The sequence below is a fragment of the Glycine max genome, chromosome 20 (assembly GCF_000004515.6).
Source record: "Glycine max cultivar Williams 82 chromosome 20, Glycine_max_v4.0, whole genome shotgun sequence".
Lineage (NCBI taxonomy): Eukaryota > Viridiplantae > Streptophyta > Magnoliopsida > Fabales > Fabaceae > Glycine > Glycine max.
The window spans coordinates 2,538,797-2,558,395 of record NC_038256.2 but is presented as its reverse complement, the minus strand read 5'-3'; the positions used below and the strand labels follow the sequence as shown (position 1 = coordinate 2,558,395).

Below are 19,599 nucleotides of genomic sequence, written 5' to 3'. Positions count from 1 at the left end.
AGGTGGTGATGCCACCTTCTCTTCGACTTTTGTCCTGTCCTCCTGTGTCTCTGTCTTATCTTCCTCTATCTGGTCTTCTTCCTCAACCTTACCTTCCTCTTGTGCTTTCCTCTGCCCTCGAGTTAGCACGGCCTTGCATTCTTCTTTTGGATTCTTCTCTGTGTTAGCCCCGAAAGTTCTAGTGGGCCTTTCAGCTTTGTCTTGTGCCAATTGGCCCATTTGAACTTCCAGATTCCGAATGGCTGCATCCGTGCTCTTCTGATGGGACCGTGTCTCCTGGATGAATTGCAGCAAGAGCTCTTCTATGTTGGTGGGCTTGTCTTGCTGATTGGGGCCCTGGCTAGGATGCTGGTATGGCGGTTGGTATGGTTGTTGATTCCTCTGCTCCTTGTACTGGTTTCCCTGATTCCTCCACCCTGAACCTTGCGTGAAGTTCCTTCCTTGATTGAATCCTGGTGGCCCATGATTGAATCCTGCCCCCCCTTGGTGGAATCCAGATGAGTTCCCCTGGTTGTAACCCTGATATCTGCGATTTGGTACGCCCATATAGTTTACTTCTTGAGAAGTATCCTGTTGGCTTACACAATGTCCAGGCTCATGGGTTCCTCCGCATGTGGGGCATCCTTCTACCTGCAAAACAGAAGAGTGGGAAGAACTTACCGCTTGTAACTGTTGAGGTAGTTTGCTGAGGGTTTCGGTAAGGGCTTCAATCTGCCTCGTCAACAGCTTATTCTGTGCCAATGTCGCGTCTTGCGTGCCAAGTTCCAAAAGGCTTCTTTTTGTAGGCACATAGCTTCGATCACGAAGGATTGCTTGATCACTGGCCGCCATGTTCTCGATGAGCTCCATTGCTTCCTCCGGAGTCTTCAACTTGATTTTTCCCCCTGCGGACGCGTCTAGTAGTTGTTTCGAGTGGGGTCGCAAGCCATCGATGAATATATTCAGTTGTACCGGCTCGCTGTATCCGTGTGTCAGTGTCTTTCGTAACAGCCCGTGAAAACGGTCTAGTGCTTCGCTGAGGGACTCATCCGGAAATTGGTGGAAGGAGGAAATCTCCATTTTCCCTTCGGCGGTCTTCGACTCTGGGAAGTACTTCTTTAAAAACTTTTCCACTACTTCTTCCCAGGTTCTTAAGCTGTTGCCTTTGAAGGAGTGCAACCATCGTTTTGCCTCTCCTGTTAGAGAAAAAGAGAAGAGGTTAAGGCGTACCGCATCTTCTGGGACTCCAGCGATCTTTACGGTGTTGCATATTTCGATGTACGAGGCAAGGTGAGCATATGGATCTTCGCTTGGAAGACCATGGAAGAGATTCCCTTGAATCAGCTGGATAAGGGAATGCGGGTAGGAGATATTTGCGGCTTGCACCTCCGGTCTTGCAATACTTGTGAAGAACTGAGGAGTGGCAGTGTTGGAGAAGTCTTCTAAGGTGACTCTTCGTGCCGGTTCCCCGTCCATTTCAGCGTGATGTGGAGAGAGAGGAGGTGATGTGTGACTGCTTCCTTCGGTGTCCTGTTCCCTTCTTCTTCTTACAGCGTTGTTACGCCGACAAGTGGCTTCGATTTCCAAGTTGATAGGGACCACGTCTCCATATGCAGTCCTAAGTCGCATAAAAACAAGAAGGCACTACCCGTGCAATTATAGAAGAAAGAAAGACAGAAGAGAAGTAAAGATAAAATACTGATAAAGTAAGCCAAGAAAAGAAGGATCGGGCTTACAAACTGATATAGTATTAAGTGCGAAAACAAAATCCCCGGCAACGGCGCCAAAAACTTGTTAAGACTTTGGCAAGTGTACCAAATCGTTACAAGTAGTAAATCTCGGAAGTCCGAGTATCGTGTCCGCAGGGATTTTATTGCACTTATTCAATACCTCTCAATTTGTAAGTGGGAGTAAAGTAGTAAAAATAGGAATGAAAGTAGGAATAGAGTGCTATTATTAAAACAAATAAGAAAAAGGGAAAACAATTAATAGAAATGCCAAGACCAGACAAACCCAATTGGCCTACGATGCATGTAAATAGGATATTCATTATCAATGAAATGGTATTAGTTCTACCCACATCTGTTGACTACTTGCCCCTGATGCCTCACGTTGGCAAGCCTATTTTAACTACCTATCTCCCAAATGCCTTTGTGAAGATTCAATAATTAAAATGCATTAAGATTAAGTTCTAGATGTTGCTTAAATGCATGGGCAGTGAGTTATCATTCTATGCCTAGCAATGCTAACCCAATGATTCTTTTCTTTAGATGTTCTATTAGGTGTTACCCTTTCCCAAGCGTATAACCCCTAAAACTGATGCATGCATTGAATCTTGAATATTATTGAGAATTACCCTCTCCCGAGCGAATAAAACCCAAAAAGAGATCTAAGAATGAATGCAAGAATAAAAGAAAAGAAATAGAACAGAAAAACCTGGAATAACTTCCTTTGTATTGATAACTCTTGAAGCTCATTGTACATCGTTGGCTTTTTAGGCCTGCCAGGCCCTAGCTAGGGGTTTAGCCACTCATGGCCATTGAGGGCTTACAACTGGGGATGAAAGAAAGAATAAGCTAATAAAACAAAGAATATAGAGAGAAAAGAAACTCAGGCTTGAGGAACTGAGAGTAGTGCTCTGAGACGGGATGATGTTTCCTTGGGACTGCCTCTCTATTTATAGTTGCTGAAGTGGGCTTATGGGCCTTCGTAGTCGCGCTCAGCGCCACACCTCGCGCTTAGCGCGTTCAGATCGCGCGCTGGGCGCCCCATGCACGTTGGGCCTGTGCTTCTGTTGGATCGCGCGCTGGGCGCCTAGCTGGGCTTAGCGCGCGTAACGGTTTCCACCTTCGTGCTTAACGCCACGCTCAGCGCCTGCAGTTAGTTGCTCGCTTAGCGCCTGATGCGCGCTTAGCGCCCCTATTGGATTGGGCCTGCTTCAGAATTTCTTCTTTTTTCTTCCTTTCTGTGCCACTTTTGCTAAATGTATCCTCATATTTCGCATCTGCAACCAGAAATTCAATTAAATTAATTTTCTCACTTTTAATTACAAATAACTGCTAAATAATTAATTTTAAGCCAAAATTTGACTATTTAACTCCTATAAATTCACAATTATTTAGCAGTTATCAATCCTCCATCATCGGCTTCCAATATGAGTAGTTGTTAGTCATGAGCTTGAACATGTCTCCATCATGAGCAACGTTATCCTCCATCTTGAATTGTACGAGCTAATGACGGCTCCGGATGAACCTGGCTCTTGATACCACTGTTGGAAAAACTTGAACTTTCCCGCTTCGTGAAGTTAAGATAGACACTTAGTAATTAAAGGTAGTAATGGGAGCACACGATTATAATTCTCCAATATGGAGATTCTTCCACTATACAAAAGAATAGTAGGGTTACAAGGATGTGTTTAAAAATTGACTCACTCTATGGTGATTCACTCAAGCTTGAGGATAGAGACTTCCCAAGCTATTTATCTTCTCTCTCAAAGAGGCTCTCTAACTTTCTAGCTTTCCCACTCTAAGAAGTGGATTCACTCTTGTCTTGGATGGTTAGGAATGAAGGCTCCTACCCTTATTTATACTACTCCACCACCACAATCAATGGTGGAGATTACTTGTATCCTAGGGTGGAGATTAATTCTCTAGAATGCTCCACACATTCTAGGAGTCTCTACACTATTCTACTTCTTTCCATACTCTTCCATAAGGTTCCAGAAGGTTCCACACATCTCCAGAATATTCCAGAGGTTTCACAAGCTTCTAGAGAGTTCTACACTACTCTAGAGTTCTCCAGGACGTTCTAGAAAATTCTACACTTTTCTAGAAAGCTCTAGAATTTTCTAGAATCTCTCCAATTAAGGAGGGATCCCAACAAATATATATCACCAATTCCTGGATGCAAAGAGATTTGTTGCTGCCCAGGTATTTTCTCTCTCCCTCCGTCCTTTTCTCTCCCTCAGTCTGTTTCTGTTGAGTCTTTATGTTGGGGGGTCACTTCTACTTGCTTTCATATAATCCATAGGAGGTGATGCTGCTCTGGTGAACTAGTTTGTCTTTATGATGTAATAACAAAATTCTGTTCATGTTGTGTTTATGGATGTGAGTAGGAACTTGCTGCTTGTTGTGTATTGGGTAAATTAACACCCACGAGGTTCAAGTCATGTTAAGTAAAATTCGATCGTTTATCAGAGATCTTAAACATATTTAAGCCTAAAAAATATATGTAAATGCAAATGTTTTATTTCCTTAATTTAATTGGGTAAATAATTGCATAATGAGATATCTTTATGTCTTAGCTGTGCCTTTTTATAAATTTGTTAACAAAAATAATTGCTGCAGTCAAGGGATACAAAAGGCAAGAGGGCAACTCTAGCTTGACAGTGAAGTAATAATACAGTGTAGTTTGTTGATGTGGTGGAAGCTGCTTTTTGGTATTCCTTTCTCCTGAAGATGTCTTCCTTAATAGTAAATTTGTATAGGAAGTGATTGTAGTTCAATTCATCATTTGTTGTATTTGATAATGTAAATTCTCCTAGCAATATTACCAATAAAATATGAAAAGAGAAATGTTTTCCCAAGTTATTTTTTTCTCTAAAATTTTATTTTCTGTTATGTGAAATTACAGGGCTTAACGGGGGCTGCAATGAATGGTAGGTATTTTTTGTTTTATAATCCAATCCATCAAGTTTCATCTATTTTTTCCTTCTATTTATTATTTTCACGATGAATAGTATTTTTTGTTGTATAATTCAATCACTAAGGTTCGTCTATTTTTTCCTTGGATAAAAATGAAACATTACAAAATAAGTCTCACCAAAACATAAAATAATAGAAAATAATCATAAGATGAAATATTACATAAATAATCTAACATAACATGAATAAATACAAAATTTGTCTAGAGTCCATAACATCATTCTTGGTTTGTCTTTCTCCTCCTCCTTTGATAAGTACACCGCCAAGTGTCTGGTTGATTGTGCAAGTATCGATGATTCATGAGTGATGTTATAAGTGTTAGTGTCATTAAGCTTCGTCCTCGTATCAGTCAATCATTACATATTTTGCATAATCCTTTCAAATGACTACAAAAAGGTAAATAAATAATTAATGACAGTTTGATTATTGTTTAATTTAAGGGACAAAAACATAAATAGTTGTCAAACAATAATCTTTAATCGTGCTTAAATTGTGGTTAAATCAACAGCATTAACAATAATAATAATAATAATAATAATAATAATAATAATAATAATAATAATAATAATAATACTTTCAATCTTTTTTATAAAAAAAATCTAAATAAATTCATTGAATCATATCAAAAGTATAGTCACAAGAGAAGTGACATATCATATATTACTTTTAGTCTTTTATATAAGAAAAAACAACATAGGTTACTTTTTGGTCATTATAAAAAATATAGAATCCCTTTTAAATGTGTTAATTGATAAAAAAATTATCTTAATTTATTATGATGTCTATTAATGAGATATTTACTCATTTCTTATTGAAATGCATGTATTTATATTAACAAAGTAAGACATTCTCATCATTTGAAATAACTATCTTTTAAATAATTTTATGAGTATTTTTTGAATAAAATTAAAATTTATGGCATTATTAATCAAAATTAATCAATTTAATAAATTTTATTGGTCTTGAATGATTGTCTTTGTTTCTTATATATAAGAGGAGAGATACTAACTTTTTTTTTAATGAAAATATCATAACTTTATAACATTAAAAATTAAAGATAAAAACATAATTTTATAAGTAGCTAACATTTAAAGTACACATAAAATTTCAACAACAATAAGTTTCTAACATTGTTGAAACTTAGACTTGAGTATTAATCAACACTGTTTTATAAGTTTCTAACATTTAAAGTACACATATCTTGGTGTAAATTTTTATAATTAGTCTTCTATTGATTTAAAATATCATTAGATTAATATATAGTAGTGTATTTTAATAGTAGAGAAGTTAACTTTTTGAGTATTCACTAATGCACTCATCTTTTTTATTCATGAATCAAATATAAATTTTATCCTTTAATTAGTTGCACTAGATATTATGTTTGTTGTTTGATATGAATTTCAAAACTAACATTTTATTCTATAATTAGTTGCATTTGATTAGGAAAGATTTACATTATTTTTTCTTTTGGTGTACATGTAATTTTATTAGGTTTAATTGAGCAAATTGAACTCTACAATTATTGTAATAGTGTAATTTTGGTCCATTTGTCTTTTAATGAATTTTGTTGACATAACATTGACGGTTAATATGACAAATGATATTACATTGACAATTGACATGATAAATGACATAATACTAATATGACAATTGACATAGATACAAAGGTATAATTACTGATGTGACATGTGAATATTGGAAAAAAATATAATCAAAAGTGTAGGAGATGAAAAAAGAACTCCAGCCTTACATTATTATACTAATGAGAAATATTAGTGACACTCTCTTTGGATACTCTTGTTGATTAAAATTTATTAAAAATCACCAATTTTGGTGAATTTTGTTTCTTAATTAATGTTTCTTTCTCATGATTTATATTAAATGAGAAGTGAAATTTATCAAAATTGGTGATTTTAATAAATTCTAATCAATTATAAGAGAGAGTATCCAAAAGAAAGTGTTAAAAAAAGTGTTTGAAATAAAAAAAAGTTATACTCACCTAGTCCTTATCATAAGGCACAACTTAGAAAGAATTAAAAGTCATTTTTGTAAGACATTTAATTTTTTTCCGATTAGTTACACTTATTAAATACTCTAACAGGACATTTGTTCCACAAATTAATTATTTAATCCTAGGAATATTTTCTTTTTGGAATGTTATTCTTGAGTATTAAAAAAACCGTGTAATATCTAACATTAATTATTTTATTACTTCATAACCATGAAAATAAATTTTCCTAATATCATATTTTTAAGAATAAATAAATACTTCATGAAACAAACATTCCCTTAAGTATTTGTTTTTTTATTAATAGTGATGCATAATAGTGTTAGACTTTACTATTTTTACATTACCCATAATAAATTAATGATTATTAATAAGTTTAAAATTAGTGAATTAGTAACATTTTTTAAGAAAATCAAATGCATTAACACTTTTTTTGTTAGTTTGTGTAATTATGTTCAAAGTGTCATATAATAATAAGGACATGAAGGAGTAACATATATAACACAAATGGGACCACACATATCAATTTATTTATTTAGTAGTAAGATATATATATATATATATATATATATATATATATATATATATTAGTATTAATAATATTATTAATACTTTTACTTAAATACTTATACAAATATACTTCTACGTGAATATCAATATAAATTACTAATATTAGTATATACTTATAAAAATATATTAATAATTTTTTTTGGATAATAATAATTCTATTATTAATAATAGTATTTATATACTAATAAATTAAAGTTTAAATATATTTTTCTTATCTATAATATATTTTTTTGAGTTTATTTTTTTCTACTTAATATTTTCATATTTTTACTTTTAGTATTTGTCTTTAATCTTGATTAGTTAGTTAAGTGATGATATGACAAATTAAGAGAATATTTCAACATACTTAGACAATTACCACAAGTAAAAGTTTGAAAATATTAGATGATAAAAATAATATTTTTAGGTAATAAATTGAAAAATGTAATAATTGTATTTTTATATTAATTATAAAAAATATTATTATTATAATAAATAATATTATATTATAATAATAATATTATATATATATATATATATATATATAAATTATCCAACAGTAAGGCAAGACAGTGTTAACATTGTATCTAACTTTTTTATCTACATTTTCTCTTTCTTCTTTTACATTTTGGATTTATTTTTTAAATTGAAATTTGACTGATCGTGCTTTGCACAGGTTCAGTGTTCTAGTAAATATATATGCAAATTTGGTTGCTATTTAAGTTATATAAATTATAATTTTCATTTATATATTAACAACACATGTTAGTTAATAAACAAGTAGAACTTAAAAATGAGTTCAATTTTATTTTTAGGAATTCTCACACTACTAGTAACTCCATAATACACTACTAGTAACTCCATAATACATGTCTTAAATTGCTTAAATATAAATCACTAAACCTTTTTTTTTCAAAAATATTTCTTTTAACACTTCATCATAAGTTTTTTCCAATTTCAAATTAACAAAATTATATTTAAGTTTCTTACTTTATTTCGATACCTCTCTATCAATCTCCAATAAAAAGATAAATACTTTTCATTGTAGACTTTTTTGGCAAACCAATTATTATTCGTGACTCCTCTTAATGTATACTTAATTAACTTTAACTATAATTTTTATAGTGTAGTAAAATGTTGTTTTCAACCTATAAGGTAGGAAAATCTATCCTTACCTTCTATAATATTTTCTCCTATTTTCAATCTTCACATCGGCAACATTGCACCAATGTTATAAATCAAAATTTCACAATTGTAAAGCTTGCAGGATCCAATTTGGTGAACTGAAATTTCTTTATCAAAATTACATAATTATAATACTTAACAGATGATAAGTAAAATTAATCATATTTTTTTCATTTGTAAAAAATTAAACTCACATATTAAAAGATTTACAATTTTCAAATACAGTGTTCAATTAATAAAGTTAAACCCGTTAATGATAATTAAGTGTAGATAGAATGATTTCATATATTTATTCTGTCAAAAAGTTTTTATGAATATAAAAATTTATAACATAAGGATTATGTTTCAAACAACTTTTTCTCTTTTAAGATGTTTTCATACTTTTTTACTAGTTAAAAATGATTTTTTTTTTTATCCAAACAAAATTAATGAACTCAAGACCACTTTTTAACAAACTTACTCCGACAATTTTTTTTTAATTATAATCTATTATAACAATAATATTTCATTATACATATAATTAATTATTAAAATATTTTAATTTTTGCCGCTACACAAACTCATCAGTGCAAGAATTAGCCAAAATATATAATCGTTAAATTCTATAATTTAATGTTTCATTATACATATAATTAATTATTAAAATAATTTAATTTTTGCAGCTATCAGAAACTCATCAGCACAAAAATTAACTAAAACATATGATCATTAAATTCTATACATTAAATTTAATTATGTGTTAATTAATAACTACTTAATTGATTTTAAAAATAACACACTTTTAGATATATTCGAATTAAATGCATTTAATGATTAGTGGACAAAGTGTATAAAATAAAGGCTAAATAACCACATGAAAAACAAAAACAAAAAACACCAAAACAAAACCAAAACACAGAAAAAAAAAAAAAAGAGTGTGGGGGAAACAAAAGAGACGAGATTGTCGAACTTGGGGTTCTTTTTTGCAACCTGCGAGGCTGCGACTGCGAGCGAGCGAAAGAGAGAGAGAATCGAAGGCGACACACAGCTTGCATCCGATTCCGAGAAGAAGACGAGGCTTCTCTTTCGAATACGTAAGTGCCTCTGATTTCGTTTTTTTCTTCTTTTTTTTTTTCATTTTCATTACCCTTATCTTTTTTTTTTGATGTGTTTGATTGATCTATCACTTTTCATGTTTTCTCTCCAATTGAATCCCTTTTTCTCCGTCATTTCCTTCCTAATTTCACTTTTCGCAATCGATTTATTGAAACCCTTTTGGAATGCCTTCGGATTGAGCCGATTAAGCCGAAAATCTTGGTTCTTTTTGTCTTATCTGGGTAATTGAATGGGTGTTGTAGATTTTTGTTAGGTACTTTGTGTTGTTTGTGCAATCTCTTCGGATTTGAGAAGCAAATTAGGGTTCGCTCGAGAAAAAAAATGAAGAATTTTGAAGATAAGGGCAATTAAAGCTTTTGTGTTACTTTTTTTTCTTCTTATGATCTCACCGTTTTCTATTGCGTGAATGTGGGAGTTTGATTGAAGGTGGCGCTCTTCTGATAGTATTGTATATGTTTGGGTGTTAGTAGCTATCATTCTAGCATTTTCTCAACCTATGTCTGGTCTAGTCGTCTGGTCGGGTTTGTTCAGTAGGATACCTTGTGGCAAAGAACTCCTCCTTTGCGGTTGTGATGGTGGTAGAGTGAATTGTGGGGGGTTTACTTGCAAAGACACCACCCAAGAAATAATGTTAGAGTAGACAGAGGGAGAATTAGAAAGGTTTACTGGAGTGGTCTTTGGAAGACATATGTAGGCCAGTGTTGTAAAAAAGCGGTCATGGCACCGTCATGGTGGAGTGGTGTGGTGGATTTTTTTGCTAACCGCCACGACAATTTGTGAAGGGAGGCCCACCAAGGCGGTGCAATAAGGCGCAATGACATGTTTATATGGTGGAGTTTTGGCCTTTTGCCATTTGCCATTGGTAATGGTGATGTTGGCTGGAGGTTGCATGTGGGTAGTGTTGGTCAAGGCCTTGGTGGGGTAATGAGATTATGGCATTGTGGGATGCTCGTTGGTCTAGGCTCCTAAAAGTGTGTGTTCTCCATAGCAGGAGGCCAGCCATGCAACCCATATCATCATGGCATGGTGAGAATGCATGCCACATTCAAGAAAACCTCTTGCTATGTGAATGGGTTGCATGGTTGGGCATTACTGCAAGTGGCTAATGGCTATGGATTATGGGACTATTTTTTTTTTCCCACTTAATTACACCAGGTTATGGAGTGGTCTGGGGTTAAACATACTGGTTCTTTGTTGGAATGCCGCCTTAATCGCGGTCATCTCTGGCCTGCCTTATTTGCAGCCTCTTTGTGGGATACATTAATGGAAGCTTCAAGGGTGATGTATAGCCCCACATCAACTAGAGATATGACTTAAATATAGCTTAGAAAGCTTGGGCAATCCTTCTCTTATGAGTCGGTTTTGTGGGGTTGAGTTATGCCTTAAGCCCAATTCTAAGATGGCATCAAAGCTATCCTAGATCCATTGTGCATTTTACCATTATTTATTTTCCTTGTAGTTTTCAGTGTTCAGCCTTAGTGAAGGGCCGAACATGATGATCCCTGTATGCAGAGAAGTTGAGGACATCAATACCCAGTTTAGATTCTGTTCCTAACCTCTCTCCTGCAGTCTCTCTGTTTTGCTTTCGTTGTCCTACATTTTCCTTCATTTTCTTCCCTTGCATGTTTTACATGGATTACAATTTCCACATTTCTGTTATATTCATGATACCACATACATGTTATTCATTTATTTTTATATGTCTTCCAGAATCTTTCTGCTACATGATGTTGAACAAATGATACAGAATTTATTCTGTGCACAGAAATTCTGGTACATATGACAGGACTTATGCCTGGAGAGTTGCCACATCATGGAACACCTGATGGCAACTCTGGTAAAAGTTCTCAAGACAAGCAAGAGGAATCATTAGGTCGCTGGTATATGTCTAGAAAAGAAATAGAGGAACATTCCCCATCAAGAAAAGATGGAATTGACTTGAAGAAAGAGACATATCTGCGCAAGTCATACTGCACATTCTTGCAGGATTTAGGCATGAGACTTAAAGTGTGAGTTTGGTGCTAGCCTGCTGATATTATTATAAATATTTAATTATTACTTTCTAGATTCACATACTTGCTGTGTTTGGGATAGCTCTGAGGGATTTTATGCCTTCATCGTGTTGTCTTTTTTTTTTCCCCACTTTTGCAAGCCCATATTTTCTTTCCAATTTCTTAACAGTAATGTTTTGTGAAACCTTTCCTAAATTATACAGCTGTTTATGTGAATGATACACCCCACCAGTGCAATCATCTATTGCATGGTAATGAAAGCATTGTGAGCATATGCTTGCTTAATTCTTTCTGAAATTTGGTTGCCTTTTTCTGTTTTACTTGGTTTTGATAATCTTATAATTATATATTTAGTATTTGCAAGATAGACATGGCAGTTACCTTTTGAACGCAGTTGCTTATTTTCACCATGTTGTAAATTGTAAATATTTATATCCTATTTTTGAAATTCTGTTGGAGGTTTACATATTAATTTAATGTTGGCCCCTGGAGGCCTCAGGTAACTATAGCAACGGCCATAATCTTTTGTCATCGGTTCTTTCTTCGACAATCTCATGCAAAGAATGACCGAAGGGTGGGTTGTTGCACTTTCAAATAGATATTATGTAGGCATTTTGTCTCTCCAGAGCTTGAGTTGCAATTTAATTTAGTGTGATATGTTTGTGTTCTTGCCATTGTAGATAACCAGTATATCGTAAGTATAAAAGACAAATAGAAATATCATAATACTATCTAGAAAATGGTTTGTGTTGTGTGGAATTATTTTCCTTAGTTTAATTTTCAATACTTGACATGCCTGGTTGGCTGATACTTTGTGGATGGTTTTTGTCTGTAATATTGGTAGTTTCTCCTGTTTAAAAGCATATTCCTGGAAAGGTTGAGTTTGTTTGTCTTACATTTGTCTAACTCTAATATACTATTCTCAATATTGAAAATGTTTGGGTGCACATTCAGTCTGAAATTTTTTTCTAAAATTCTATAAAGTTGAAAGGTTGCATGGGGAGAGTGGTAAACAGAATAACAGAAAGAATGAAATGACAGATGGACATAAAAGAATTGATACTGGATAGAATTGGGCATAAGGAGAGAAGTCCTCCATGGGATGTTCCCCTCATTCTGTTACATCCTTTACTATTTAACAACCTACTATAACAGAATAACTGTCAACCTACTGACTTCGGTCTAACAAGTCTAACTATTGGGCCTTTCCTCACTAGTGGGCCCCTTTTTCTTATGAGAACAAACCTTCCAAATTCTGTCTGTCTCTGGCTGGGACCTAACAGAAATTGTCTAAGGACTCTGTGTTTGAGAGGATGTGTATATACTGAGACTGAGTGCAAGAATTTTACTTTTCAGTAGGGATTTGTAATCAAGTATTTCTATTGTCTGTTTCGCATAGTATTATTATTTTAGTTGAGTTTCCTACCTCGTATGAAATCTGTTTTTGAACAGGTCAATCTATCCATTTTAAGTTTAGGGAAAGTTTTGTAATTGAAGGTGAATGGATCTTCTAAATTTGCAACTTCTATAAGTTAATATTTCTGTAAAAAATTCATCATCTATCTGATATTTTTATTCCATTTAACTCTTGTATCTTACATTTTATTTCAAGTTCCAAGTTCCAACTGCTGCTTAAACTTTTCTGTTTAGTGAAGTTTCAAAATCTTTAACATTTATATGCTTTATTATTTGAGTTCTATAATTATTTGATGTAAGGAGGTTCCTAATTTATATTAAGAGAATGGTAGATGTTAAAGCATTATAATTTTAAAGATTACTTAATCAAAATCTCATAATTCACTTGATGAACTTTTTTGCAGACCATTGCAACGGTCTGTATGTTCCTTGCTGGGAAGGTTGAAGAGACTCCTCGTCCACTAAAGGATGTTATTCTTGTTTCTTATGAGATCATTCACAAGAAGGATCCTGCTGCTGCGCAGAGGATAAAACAGAAGGTGTTTTATTACTGATGGTGCTTTGACCAGTTCGCTCCTATACATCAACATTTTTGACTTAGGATTTAGCTGAATCTTATTGCTGCTGTTAACTCAAGAGACTTTTTCTTGCTGTCTGTCATCTTTCTCCAATTGTCTAAAATGGACTAGGCTTTTTTTACCCCTATTTGCTTCTGGACTGTGCATCCCTCCAACTTGTCAGTGTCTAGGCAACACATCTATCTAGGTTATAATGTCAAACATGGTAGATATGTCCCAAATATTGAAATCCTATAAAATGTTTATCTGGCTTGTAAATTGTGAAAGTATCAAGGTTATTTTTTTATTGCTCAATAACTACTTAAGTTGAACTTGTTGCCTAGAATTTTTTAATTTTATCATTAAGGAAATGTTCTTTCCTATGCCCCATTCTATTGGATAGTTGATCTGATTCCATCTCCAACTGCTCTATATTGGTAAAGTATCTACATGGCCCCTTTCGGACTTCTTTTTTGTATTTACACTCCTCTTTTATAGTGGTTCTCTTTCCTTTACCCTTGATATATTTATATTTGTTTAATAGAAATTGTAAATGATGCAGGAAGTGTACGAGCAGCAAAAAGAATTAATTTTACTTGGAGAGAGGGTTGTGCTTGCCACTTTAGGTTTTGATCTGAATGTTCAACATCCATATAAACCTCTTATGGAAGCCATAAAGAAGTTTGTTGCCAAGAATGCCCTTGCACTAGTTGCGTGGAACTTTGTTAATGATGGGTATGATTTGGTTGCAATTTGTTTGAATTTAACTGTCGATTTATTTTTAAAATATATTTGATCACACACTGGAAAAAAGTGGCTTTCAGGCTGAGGACATCGCTCTGCCTGCAATTTAAGCCACATCATATTGCGGCAGGTGCCATTTTCCTTGCTGCCAAGTTCTTGAAAGTGAAGCTTCCATCAGATGGTGAGAAGGTTTGGTGGCAAGAGTTTGATGTCACCCCACGCCAATTAGAGGGTCGGTGTCATCCCCTCAATTCATTTGCATGCTAACAAAATTGATCTGTTTGGGTAGCCTTTTGTGTTCCCTTGGTTTAATGCATTATGATCATTTCTGCCATTGTCACATATCTGGATGGTTTTATCCCTGTTTCCCGATCAAATTGGGAATTTTCATAAGAGAACTCAGTTTATTGCTATGAGTAGTTTAACAATGGGCTGTCCTTTTGTGTGTCTGTATGCTTCTGTATATCCTTCTCAGTTCTTGTGGGTATTTTCTCTTGCAGAGGTTTGCAATCAAATGTTGGAACTCTATGAGCAGAGTAGACTTCCACCAGCACAGGGAAGTGAAGTAGAAGGAAGTGCTAGAGGAACAAGAGCTGCTTCAAAGGCTCCTTCTGCAAATGAGGAGCAGGCCTCAAAGCAAATATCATCTCAAGCCCCCCAGCACTCATCTGTAGAGAGAACTGGGGTACCACAAAGAGGAACTGAGAACCAAAGCAACGATGGGAGTGCAGAAATGGGCAGTGACATCACTGATCACAACTTGGATATTAGGGAGTCACATAATTCAGAACAGTTGACTCATCAAGATAACAAGAGAGAAGTGTCAAATAGATCTAAATCTGGTACTGAACGTGACCAAGACATAATTGTTGGGACTAAGGAGGGTGCAGAAGTAGGAAGGAGAGATGAATCTGCATTAAACAATTCTGGCAGCAATGTTGGCCGAAATCTGGAGCGTCGGGAAGTTCCACTAGGTCATTCACCCAATGAAGCAATCAAGATTGACAAGGATAAGTTAAAGGCATTGGCAGCTATGGGAAAGAAGAGAAAGGAACAACGAGGCGAAATGGCATTAAAGAAAGATGTAATGGATGAGGATGATCTCATTGAGAGGGAGCTGGAAGATGGAATTGAATTAGCAGTGGAGGATGAGAAAAATAAGCGTGAGAGAAGGCAGAACTGGTCTAAGCCTGATGCTGAAGATCACCATGGGGGGGAGAACCATGAGGAAACTAGAGACGGGTGGTACATGAACATGAAGGCACAGTTTCAGAAAGACATGGAGGAAGACAATGCAGAAGAAGCGGAGATGATAGACGATGCTTCATCCTTGTTGAACAATCGCAAGAGAAGGATGGGGAGCCCTCCAGGTAGGCAACCAGAGATGAAAAAGCATCTTGATTCCAGTTATCACAATGATCTTGCCGAATAAAGGAACTTGCTGAATAAAGGAACTTGCTGAATAAATATCATAATTTTATGAAAATATCATAACTTTATAACATTAAAAACTAAAGATAAAAACATAATTTTATAAGTAGCTAACATTTAAAGTACACATAAAATTTCAACAACAATAAGTTTCTAACATTGTTGAAACTTAGACTTGAGTATTAATCAACATTGTTTTATAAGTTTCTAACATTTAAAGTACACATATCTTGGTGTAAATTTTTATAATTAGTCTTCTATTGATTTAAAATATCATTAGATTAATATATAGTAGTGTATTTCAATAGCAGAGAAGTTAACTTTTTGGGTATTCACTAATGCACTCATCTTTTTATTCATGAATCAAATATAAATTTTATCCTTTAATTAGTTGCACTAGATATTATGTTTGTTGTTTGATATGAATTTCAAAACTAACATTTTATTCTATAATTAGTTGCATTTGATTAGGAAAGATTTACATTATTTTTTCTTTTGGTGTACATGTAATTTTATTAGGTTTAATTGAGCAAATTGAACTTTACAATTATTGTAATAGTGTAATTTTGGTCCATTTGTCTTTTAATGAATTTTGTTGACATGACATTGACGGTTAATATGACAAATGATATTACATTGACAATTGACATGACAAATGATATAATACTAATATGACAATTGACATAGATGCAAAGGTATCATTACTGATGTGACATGTGAATATTGGAAAAATAAATATAATCAAAAGTGTAGATTAGAAAAGAACTCCAATCTTACATTATTATACTAATGAGAAATATTAGCGACATTCTCTTTGGATACTGTGGTTGATTAGAATTTATTAAAAATCACCAATTTTGGTGAATTTTGTTTCTTAATTAATGTTTCTTTCTCATGATTTATATTAAACTAGTTGGTAACCCGTGCGTACGCATGGTTCACTTGTAATTTATTTTGTATGAATCTTCATTTATTCTATAATACAGTATTAAAATGAACACAACTATATGTAACATTAATAATAATTAGATTGCATTTTTTTAAAAAAAGCTAGATTACTAATTGACGAAGACAATGTTAGTAAACAAAAGAAACAACCTAAACTTAATTTAGTCACTATCACTATCATTGTTATTCCAATCCTTTTGACTTCTAATAATAATTTCCCAAATTTGTTCATGATGCCTGTAGTAGAATGAGATTTCATCACCATGAGAAAAATTACTTTCTTCAAGGAATTTATACCAAGGTTGCACAACATATTTTTCGCCAATTCCAATATCAAGAACAATAACATTCCACTGTAACGGAGGTCCTAATTTTCTAAGGATTGTCATGTGTTGATTGCAGACATTTAGATGTTTAGTTACACAGCTTGGAAGATTCTGCAAAAGATAATAAATAATAATTATATTTAATTTTGTGTTTATATGAGTCATATTTAAGTTTGGTTTTTTGATAAATGGAAGTTTTACCTAGAATGAGATTGGACATAAAAAGCAACATAGCTGTGCTATTCAGATAGATAATAATCAAACATGTGGAGTTAGGAATAAACAAAGCAATAAAATTTAATCTATCAAGCTGGTACAGAAAGTGTAATTATGTTTAGTCATTTTAGAGTAGTAAAATTGTTGAACAATATATTAGGTTCTTGCATTGTTATCATTACCAAAGAGTGCGGTGCGTCAATCATTGATTGTGTTATTTCAAGTGTCCAAATATGCTGCCTGAATATCATCCACTGTCTTTCGGAGGTCTGCTGTTCCAGTGATGGACTGAAATGAAGGTTGAATATTGAGATGTGGTCGATTGCAAAGAAATGAATGATGGTAGATTCATAAATGACTAATTCTTTTCTAAACTGTTACAGTCCTTCAGCAAAGAAAATTTTTTCCTTATGGAGTTTGACTTGGATTTGGTATACAACTCCATTATATTTGAAACAGACATATTCGGGATATTCAGGTGCCCATTGAATGTGGTAAAAAAATGGGACTTTTATGATGTCCTGCAAGAAAATATTGAATGTAAAATTATAATAAGTAAGCTGGAAAAAAAAAACCAAAAAGAAATGAGTTTTAATCCAATATTACCCTATCATTGTGGAACGTGGCTCTAACCTGCATGATTGCTGGTTTTCTGATAAATGGAAGTTCTACCTAGAATGAGATTGGACATAAAAAGCAACATAGCTGTGTTATTCAGATAGATAATAATCAAACATGTGGAGTTAGGAAGAAACAAAGCAATAAAATTTAATCTATCAAGCTGGTACTGAAAGTGTAATTATGTTTAGTCATTTTAGAATAGTAAAATTGTCGAACTATATTAGGTTCTGGCATTGCTGATTAGACATGGAGGAAGTTAAACAACATTGTAGGTTGGCGAAATGATACAAAAATGGCATGATCTGATACAAATGAAGATATGTATTGTAATTTTGTTTAGTCATTTTAGAGGTATGTGTAATTCTAGATTAGGACATTTAGATGCATATAACCTTCTACAATTACTGATCAAACATACAGGGAATTAAAGAAAATTAAAGTTTTTTGGAATGTTTTAAAGATGTAAGAAAAACTCATCTCCAGTTGGAGTGTTTTCATTGTTATGTTGATAGAATGATGAATAACAAAATTTAATGAGGGAGATTAACATGCACAAATAAACACGATATGAAAACAACAGTTGAAATAATCAGTATAGTCGATAATCTGAAATTATTTAATATGGTTTGGTAAGGTAGAAAATTCAATTAAGATCTAAGTTGTGATGTGGCAGTTTTAGGAATGGACGATAACAGTAAGCAAGAACAGGAATGAAATCTAAGAAGCAAGAAAGCTTGAACTAAAAGCAAAGCCACCACAAAATGGAAGGTGTGACCAGGTGAAAAAATCCAATGCAAGTGATGAAGATACAAAAATGATAAACAAACGAGAAAAGACAAAAACAGAGGAAGCATGATTAGAGTAGTTGAAGCAATGCTCGAGAATGCATCCCAACATGCATAAAAAAAATGATAAATTTCTAAGGCAGACAAACTGAAGGTCATACGAAAACAACAGTCCAAATAATTAATATAGTTCATAATCTAGAATAATTTTAGACATGTCGAATGGACGTCAACTATAAAACATAAAATATATCGGTGCATGCATTGAAAACATGAACTGAGAGAGAAGAAAAACCCGGTAAGGATTCCGCAACCATGTGAGGAAATTTGCAATGTAGATAATAAATTTCATGATAGAATCAGAAATAGAAGTCAAAATCGGAAAGAGCAGTCTAGAAATTTACTTTGTTTGAAGTAGTCGATGAGTCTGAACTCATAGTCAGAGCCCAGTCGCTATTGTTTTTTAGGAAAGTTGAAAGAGGTGAATGTTTGTAAGGAAATGATGTTTGTGGAATAAATTAGGCAGTAAAGTATTGGTTAGCCAAGAGGAGTGACGCGAGGCGTGGCAAGTAAATTGGAAATCGTGGAATATTGAATTCTGGTCCAGTAGATTGGACATGTAGAGGGAGTTGAATCATTGTGAATATTGTTGTGGTTCTAGTTTGTCGCTGAATGTCATGAGCAATATATATATCTTCAAAGATGTAGGGAAGAAAATTTGTTTTTTGTGTAAATGCTGATGATTAAATGGAAAACGTGAAAAATGTTGTAATTGATAATAATTAGATTATATTTGTAAGAAAAATTCAGATATAATTTCTTGTTAAATAAGTGTTTGTAAAAAATAAATTTAAATTGTTTATTTACATGTAAAGAATTTAAAGATTAAGTTTCTTTTTTAGTTTTATGTTTAAACGTATTTATAGTATTTCATAGTAAATTTGTTATTCCAGAAATGGCTAAATATCTAATCAATCAATATATGTTACAAATTGGTGGCACAACAATTAATCAAAGATGAGTA

The 19,599-nt window shown here is 33.3% G+C and overlaps 1 protein-coding gene across 4 annotated transcripts; it reads left to right on the top strand.

Moving 5' to 3' along the window:
- The first annotated feature begins 9,240 nt into the window (after positions 1 to 9,240).
- Positions 9,241 to 15,734, top strand: LOC100808446 (cyclin-T1-5). 4 transcript variants are annotated; one of them, XM_006605468.4, is made up of 7 exons: positions 9,241 to 9,497; positions 11,285 to 11,528; positions 12,024 to 12,105; positions 13,352 to 13,486; positions 14,067 to 14,239; positions 14,329 to 14,480; positions 14,749 to 15,734. In XM_006605468.4, exons 1-7 carry the CDS (start codon positions 9,278 to 9,280, stop codon positions 15,678 to 15,680), a joined length of 1,938 nt encoding a protein of 645 aa, XP_006605531.2. In that variant the 5' UTR covers positions 9,241 to 9,277; the 3' UTR covers positions 15,681 to 15,734. The 4 variants fall into 4 exon arrangements, with proteins under 4 accessions (XP_006605531.2, XP_025983255.1, XP_006605530.1 ...); XM_006605467.4 differs by having other exon boundaries at positions 9,358 to 9,497; positions 11,230 to 11,528; XM_026127470.2 differs by lacking the exons at positions 11,285 to 11,528; positions 12,024 to 12,105 and having other exon boundaries at positions 9,347 to 9,497.
- The last annotated feature ends 3,865 nt before the right edge of the window (positions 15,735 to 19,599 follow it).

Coding starts and splice junctions, on each gene's coding strand:
- LOC100808446 (XM_006605468.4), top strand. CDS start 9,278: ATGAAAAACAAAAACAAAAAACACCAAAACAAAACCAAAACACAGAAA. Junction 12,106..13,351: donor ATGCAAAGAATGACCGAAGG/GTGGGTTGTTGC, acceptor ACTTTTTTGCAG/ACCATTGCAACGGTCTGTAT. Junction 14,481..14,748: donor CACCCCACGCCAATTAGAGG/GTCGGTGTCATC, acceptor TTTCTCTTGCAG/AGGTTTGCAATCAAATGTTG.